Source organism: Lipotes vexillifer, unplaced genomic scaffold (genome assembly GCF_000442215.2).
Source record: "Lipotes vexillifer unplaced genomic scaffold, Lipotes_vexillifer_v1.1 scaffold88, whole genome shotgun sequence".
In the NCBI taxonomy this organism is placed as follows: Eukaryota; Metazoa; Chordata; class Mammalia; order Artiodactyla; family Lipotidae; genus Lipotes; species Lipotes vexillifer.
Window position 1 is genome coordinate 402,287 of NW_006779887.1, and position 8,331 is coordinate 410,617.

Sequence of the window (8,331 nt, forward strand, 5' to 3'; positions counted from 1 at the left end):
ATTCCTGCTTTTGTCTGGCATCTCCTCTGCAGGAAGGAGACAGCAAAGACAGCAAATACTGAGGAGCTGGAAGTCTTGAGTGTGCTACTCCTTCACCATGTAACGTCTGACAAGCCATCTAATTGCTCTGAGTCCGTTTCCTCATCTGAAAAGAGGAAGAGCTGTCTCAAAGCTGCAAAGAATAAACATGTGAGGGCACGTAGCACAAGCCCGGCATAGAGTTATTCTCTGAGTATGCAGAGTCATCTTACCGACTGCACTACATCAGGACACGAACCTCTGACCTTGGCCTTGCAAATGTAAAGAGAAGATAAGCCACAGTAAGTCCAGGATCTCAAAGGATCTAACCTATCAACAAGGAAAGACAGCAACATATTAAAAAATCACTTTTGGATGGGAGTAGAGTCGATCTGAAGCCAGACTGGGTCTTAAACATAAACCAGCATATATTAGCCAAGAGTTCAACTATAACCAGCTTCATCTTGAAAAAAAACTATTTATTTCCATTCTGTTTTGACAATAGTCTCTAACCACCTGGCTAACCAGTATTCTTTTCATGCCATTCAAAAGAGTCAAGACTGAAGGTAAGTCAATTTTGTATTACTTTTATTTAAAATAACTTTACCAAGTACATTCCTCAGGCTTGTCCTCATAGTTGATCAAATATAAAAGTACCCGACATGTCCAAACCCCTATTTTATATAAACTGCTGACCCAGCATGGCATTTCCCATCACTGACTCCTAAATCACAGGAAATTTCAAGACCGTAGGGCCAAAAGAAATTAGGATGACCCAGCCTCTAAAAAACCTGAATTATTTAAAGAAGAAAACCCAAATCATATCTGAATGGATAATTCATGATCCAGACAGCCCAGCATTTAATTGGTATTAACTACTCTACTAAAGACCTATTTAATGCACTTAGGTAACACTTTTTATTTCCATGAAATTGGATCTTTGGTTCAAAATTTAATCTCCTGCCAAGGACTCTGCACTATATTGGTGATGTAACACTGAGGAAGGCTCTTAACATGTCATTGCCAGGAATATAAAAGAAATTGATCCGATTATTGGCTAAATAATGTTTCTTCATCAGGGCTAAGTCGTCCCCTAAGTGTGCTGTCACAGAGAGGAGCAAAAAGCAGTCACCATTAGTTGTATTTTTCAGGACTCAAATTCAGCCATGAAAAGAATCAGTGCATTAAAAATTGATTTGATATATAGTTTATTAGGTTATAGGACCTTTGTCTGGAAGGAATAAGCAAGGCCTAGGAGGTCTGATTTTCTGGCAAGTCAAAATATTGACTAAAACGAAAGATACAAGACATACTATTGGAACAACATGATATTCCTTCAGAATATCATCATTATCATTCTCATGACATTAGTAATCATGAAAAAAACTTAGCTACCATTTCAGGGAATATAAAATCCCTAATAAATAACCTTCTTTCATTCTCTCTTGCTGAAGTTTTTCGAAATTGTTCTGAAGGAGGAATGCAGTCTGTCCTATCTGAAGCTACTCTTATGTTACTCTCACGGTCCCTGGACACAGAGGGCAGAATCCCCTTGGTTCAATCTTCAGATTCATTGTGGTCAATGACCTCTTCAAACAGGCAAACAGATAGGAGAGGACACTGTGACTAAAGCTTTCTAGCTTTCTTAGCCTAAATTTACAAGTCAACAATAAGAGAAAGACGTATGTGCAAAACTTCTAGCGAGCCCTTCCTGCCCAAGATGGAGGAAATGAATCAAACCATTAAAACACGACGACAGGGGTTTCCCTGGTGGCGCAGTGGTTGGGAGTCTGCCTGCCAATGCAGGGGACACGGGTTCGAGCCCTGGTCCGGGAAGATCCCATATGCCGCAAAGCAACTAAGCCCGTGTGCCACAACTACTGAGCCTGCGCTCTAGAGCCCATGAGCCACAACTACTGAGCCTGCGCTCTAGAGCCCATGAGCCACAACTACTGAGACCGTGTGCCACAACTACCGAAGCCCGGGTGCCTAGAGCCTGTGCTCCGCAACAAGAGAAACCACTGCAATGAGAAGCCCTCGCACTGCAACAAAGAGCAGCCCCCGCTTGCCGCCACTAGAGAAAAGCCCGCGCGCGCAGCAACAGAGACCTAATGCAGCCAAAACAAAATAAATAAAATAAATAAATTAACAAACAAAAAAATACTACAGTAGGAGAGTGAGTTTATTCAACAAGTATTTACTGAGCCCTTACTATGTGCCAGGCACTATTTTAGGTGCTGGGAATACATTCCATTGATTAAAAACATACAAAAATCCCTGTCTTCATTGTGCTTACACTCTAGAGGAAGGATACCAGACAATGAACATAATAAATAAGTAAATTACATAGTAAGTTAGGAGGTGATGAGTACTACAGAAGAAAAACAGAGCAGTCGTGAGAATGAAGGCAAGTCTTATCTGGAAATTTTCCAAACCAGACACACACTCACAAAAATATGCTTCTTTCCTGGAAAGTCTATGTATCTGTCAGTGACCAAAGAAAATATTTCTGGCCCCTTAATGTTCATGGGATTTTCAAGCAAGAAATTACAGGGATTTAAAAAATATGAAAATGGAGTTGAAAACTAAGAAAAGTAACTTGCATAAAACAGGAGCTCAACAGAGAGTTCTTGAGGCAGCGGAATCTGTGCTTACTGTAGGAGCAGAGCTTCCCACAGTTCTGGCAAATTCCATGATTCTGGCCACACTGCCAACCACAGTGGATCTGAAGAGTCAAATCTGTTGAAAAGAGGCTACTAGGGTCAGAAAATGTGGAAGAACTCAAGCAGCTTTTCAGGATTTTTTGTTTTATTTCCATTTCCTTTTTAAAATACAGTGCCCTAGTTTTTGTGACTTTCTTATTTTGTTAAAGAAGGGTGAGCTCATTAGAAAGGAAAACTGAAAAACAGGAATGCCCACATTTCCAACTCCATCTCCAAGCTTAAATCATTCAAGATGCACACGCTTATTGTATATCAGTAGACCCAGGTCTTTTGACACCATTATCAGAGGTTGTTGGCTCTAAACTACCAGGAAGATTTTTTTCCTCTTTGATTTAAATTCAGATTTCATTTCAACAAAGCAACCAGAACAATGAATGAATTAGGTTCTCTAAGTCAGAAGTGAAAATAGAAAATAAATGGTGTTGTCATCTTTGATCAGAAAGTCATATTTTCAGCAAAATGGGGCAGAGGCAGCAAGTCCAGTGTGCAGGACCAGGAAAAAGGAGTGTCCACCCACAGGATATTTAGAAATTGATGACTACGACAGCAGCCCTTTCTAGAGGTAATAACGTCATTAGGTTGTGATAATCCTCCAGAAACCCCAACAGCCCTGGATTAAAAACATCTGGAAATTGTTCAGATGATACAAATTTCTGTTTCCTGCTGTTAAGGCTTCAGTGATGCCTCTCTGTGGCATCTGTCACCGTCTAACTTCTTTGCAAACCTCCTCCTTTCAAATCAGGAAGTGTACATAAAGTGCAAGTAAGATTCAGTCCCTCGCCTGTGCTTCCAGGTTCTTGCTTTGATACCCAGGATTACCAAATCTGACAATTAAACCGCTGGCCAGCTAGGTCGTCTGCAGGTATTTCTGGAGTTAGCAAATGAGTTCATCTGGCAAAGAGAGTGTCTGAAGGTAGATGGAGTCTTGGCAAAAAAACACAAAGTACCGTACACAAGACAGGGATGTGAATGATGCAAGCAATAGGGGGGTTCTCATCACCAAGTCACTAAAGAAGTGGCCTTCTTTGGATCTCAACTCTTAAAAGTGAATTCAGGAACTGTTACTAAAATGAATGAGGCCAGCGGATTTCAGATCAGGGTCAGTCCTCAGTGAGGGCAGGTTCAGTTTTCCCTGGGTTGGGAAGAGAAAAGAAAATGAAGAGGGTAAGGAACCAGATCTGATGACTTTCATGTCACAAACGTCACCCCAAAAGCCCCCAGCAAACGCTTCCCATCTTACAGAACAAAGTTGAGCAGAGTGCCTCCTGACAGGGCTTAGCAAAATGTGTTTTCTTTGGGGTTTGCTAGGTAGACAGTCCAAATGGATCATGGGTTAGGCAATGTTACATACATCTTTAAGATTTCTTAGATTAATTTTTCTTGATTAATATGCCCATAAGCACTGTGACTCTTCAAGAAAGAGATACAGTATGTAACATTTCCCACATTCGGGGACCAGGAATTTTACCTTCCCGCAAACTAACTTGGCTTTCAATACAATGTATTTTGGGAAACGCTGCCTTACAATACTGGTTGGAGGGGACAGGAATGACCTTACGTCATATTCAGTTTATATTACATGAGCCCAGTTTTTTTAATGAGAGTCACAGTCCTGTACCAATATAACAAATTAACCATCGTTGGGATCCACTGTATTTCCTTTGCAATATGCCAAAATCATGGGCAAAGTTTAACGTTATGTTTGACGGACAAACATTAATGATCAAAAGTTAACTATTTCCCATCTATTATAAACTGTCACACAATCAGTGGACAGTCACAGGGGATGTCCTTTGCATTTTTTCTGATTTTTCCCGCAGAGCTAAGGCCAAGGTTTCAGAATTAAGCCCACCAGGCTGTCATCATATACATATGCAATCTTGCATATATATGGCTGAGACTGAACAGAGTATATTAGAATATACATAAAAATCTCGAATAAAAGTCAAGGATTGACTTGATCAAAAGTCACAGAAAATTATCAAACACATACTAGTTAAATTCCTGAATTTCTTTTTGGCTTCTGCCCTTTCTTCAGCATCAAAGTACCAAACAGTCATGGCATATCTGTGAAAGATAAGTAGATATTAGAAAAGAGGTTTAAAAATACTACCAAAAAAAAAATACTATAAATTTCACATAACAGTCATTTGTAAAGCCAACACTTAAAATTTTTCCTATTATCAGAGGTCCATCCCAATTTTAATTTAAAATAAACTTCTCTGGTTTCAAGTCTATTTAAATGTAATAAAACATTTAAGGAATTCCATGTATGCTCCAGGCATTATCCTGGGCGATGGGAATTCAAATGGTTATGTGAATATATCAGCCTCTTTCTCAAGGAGCTCAGGCTCTAGCAGGCAGGAAAGGCAATTTGACAAATAATGTAACAGGTCAAGAAGATCTACACAGAAAGGGCTAGAAGGGAGTCATTCTGCTAAAGACTGAGAGACCTAAGTTGATGGGGAGAGCACAAAGGAGTGAAGCTTTGAAGAATAACTTATCAAATGACAGGGCACTTAAAACTCCTGGCTGTTTTCTTTAGTTTTGGACATTGAGGTAAAGATGCAATGGCCTCAAGCTTTCTACTGCGTCCCATCTATGGGACAGACTATAATAGGAGTAATCTCATGCATGAGTTTTCAAAAAGTTTCATTTTATTATTATTATTAGTTAATGGAATTTCTATAGCACTTGACTTTTTCCAAAGGCTTCCCATCAACATGTGCTAATGTTTACCCTGTGACCCTGGTCATAAAGGAACTTGGGAAGAACGAGGGAATTCTGCACAAATGACAGGATCCAATTATTGTACAACATTAAACAAGCCACAAGCAGGCTTTGGTGGTAGGATGAGTTACCTGCTCACCCAGGGCACATCCCAATTTGATATTTCATACGCAACTCTATGTGGGGCTCAGATCTGTGATTTCTGGAAGGGGCCACATAAACCTTAAGCTCTTAACACCGGTGATGTTGATTTAATCAGTCTTGTTAAGGTTTAGTCATTATCTTTCTACCCAAGCTCTCTCCTCCCTGCGCCCAACTGCTATTCCCAATTCGGGCTGCACCCCACAGAGCTCCAATACCACCTGGTTTACAGCTTTGGCCATAAAACAAAGGCAAATGAGAGGCAGAATCTGAAATTAGGTTAGATCAAGAGTTTTCAGATGAATACTAAACAATACTAAATTGTTCAGTTACTCTGAAAATCTCCCCATGCATGATCTAAAGAAAGAAGTCTGAAAAATCCAGTTGTTGGGACATGATAGGTACAGTAAGCCCAATCTAATTTTAAGCTCAGGAAAGGGTAAAAAGGAAAAGAAATCAGAACAAATTCCTCTTTCTTTTTTTTTTTTTTTTTTTTATATCTGTATCAGAGTATAGTTGATTTACAATGTTGTGTTACAAATTCCTCTTTCTCTTCCCGAGGTTCTTTCTCTGCTTGCAACTGGCAACTTGTAAACTCATCCAGAGCTAACCAGACAGAATTCCTGTTATGTGGCAGCCAACATTCTCTAGGCGTGGTTCAACATTAGGTTTTATTTAAAGGGGGGTAGGGGGAAGAAAGGAGAGAAGAGAAAAATGCTCTGGGAAATCTGGAATCCAAGATGCTCACCTAATGGAAAACAATTTGTTAATAGTTCAAACTGATGTTACGTTTGTGTACTAAAGAACCCCAAATTTCTCCTTTAATTTTTATTGACTTCAAACAGGTTTGCTATCAGCTTTGGTGGGGGGGGGGGTTGGTCCCTCATCTGCATAGAACACAAGTTTAGAGAATTCTCTGGGGGTTTGTACACGAAGCTTCTCAAGAGGAATCGTGGCCCTGGCTGTTACCTGGTTGCATAGGAAGGCTGGACTTCATGTGGGTTCCTGCGGTCTGACCAGAAGAACAAGAGTCTGTCAAAAATGGGCTCCACATCCGCTATGAACGATTTCCCTTCTGGAAATATCCGCAGGACCCCACCATGTAGCTGAGGGCCACAAAGAAGGTAGATTATTTCCTCACACGTAGTTCATTATCAATGATACCTCAGCCTCATCTAGAAACAAAGCCATCTTCCAACCACCACTCCAAGCGTATATTACTCCCAAATTTTTACTTCAGCCTCATCCTTTGTATTAAATGTTATTTCAAATTTGGCTATAGACATATCTCCTTATTCACCTCCCACCAAATGAAGCCTTCCCACCCTCACAATCACGGAGTCCATGGATACAACATGGAGTGCTACTAGGTCAAATCATACAGAATTGCCAATATTCGACTGTTTCTGACCTATAACCCCCTCCCGCCCCTCACCCCAGCAATTTCATATAGTTCAGTCTAATATTAACAGCTCCCTAGGATAGGGACCACACACAACCTCCCCTTCAATTAGAATTTACAGCTTTCTTTTGAGCTCCCCTATCTCCTATCTGATTTCATCAGTTGAAAGTTACATGCTCTTTTTTCTGAACTCTCAGACGACCTTATCTTTCATGACATATATCACTTTCTTCCTTGAATTACTTTTTTTTACATGTACACCCAAACTGTCCTACTAGAATAACCATGTCAAGGTAGAATTCAGACCTCACACATCGACGTTTCCTCACAGCACAATGCCCGGCACTAGCAGGCACTCAAATATTTTTTGAATGATTTCATACTTTGTGATTTATCATCACTGATCTGACAACTTTACCCTCTTGCCTATAACACTACCTTTCAAGATTAAAAGGACAACTAAGGGATATATTTCAGTCACGTTACCAATAGGGAGCTGATACAAACCTTGTCACTAATTCACTGGTTTCCCAGGTTTAGTTTTTCTGACCCCAGATAAAATATCCTTGCTTTATGACAGCAAGTATCTGGCCTAATGAATAGTGAAAGGAGATGCAGAAGGTTCAAAAGCCAAATAAGCCTGAAAAGTTCTCTAACTTCTCAGACTCCTAAATCATCCCTAGCTTTCAGAAAGCATACAAATTCCAGACAAATGTTTGTCAGTGTGGAACCAGACTTCATATCTCTAACTATATATATGTTCAAAAATATAAAAATAAGCCATAAAACCTTTGGCATTCACAAACCATAGTAAACCATGGCAAGAGGCCACCAGGGAGACATTTTACTCCAAGAGGGAGGACTGTGTGGGAAACCTCACTTGGGGATAGTTTAATATCCTACAGTTCTATTTTTGTGAAATTCTCTCAGTGTTGCTCCTGGCAGGGAAAAAGTATGTATCTCATTCCACATTGAGAATCAAGAATCCTATCAGCTCTGGATTAGACTAAAGAAATTGATCCCCATTCCTAAAATTATCAATTATTTTCCCTTCATCAACCATCAAATTATAACCTATAACCTAATAATGGCCCTACCCACCCACCCCCGTCAAATTAACTTCATATCTATTATTTTCATCTCATCCGCTTTAGTACTAACACCGTAAGAGGAAAAAAGAAAAAATATGAAATAGAAAGGATTCATCAGTGGGGATTATGAACTGCAACCTTTCCTCGAAGTCATCTGAATTCTTTCCCTATAGCCCCTAACCCCTCACCCTCCTCCCATTATTTCAAGTACCTTGACATCCCAGTT

The 8,331-nt window shown here is 39.9% G+C and overlaps 1 protein-coding gene across 1 annotated transcript in view; it reads right to left on the minus strand.

Annotated features, from left to right (window-relative positions):
* Positions 1-2,806: 2,806 nt before the first annotated feature.
* Positions 2,807-8,331, minus strand: part of EGLN3 (egl-9 family hypoxia inducible factor 3) — a 27,974-nt gene continuing 22,449 nt past the window's right edge. The window contains exons 3-5 of the mRNA XM_007453028.1: positions 6,582-6,718; positions 4,735-4,808; positions 2,807-3,873 (exon numbers count right to left, since the gene is read on the minus strand). Coding sequence (XP_007453090.1) covers positions 3,842-3,873; positions 4,735-4,808; positions 6,582-6,718 — 243 coding nt within the window. The 3' untranslated portion in view covers positions 2,807-3,841. The remainder of the gene's footprint in view (positions 3,874-4,734; positions 4,809-6,581; positions 6,719-8,331) is intronic.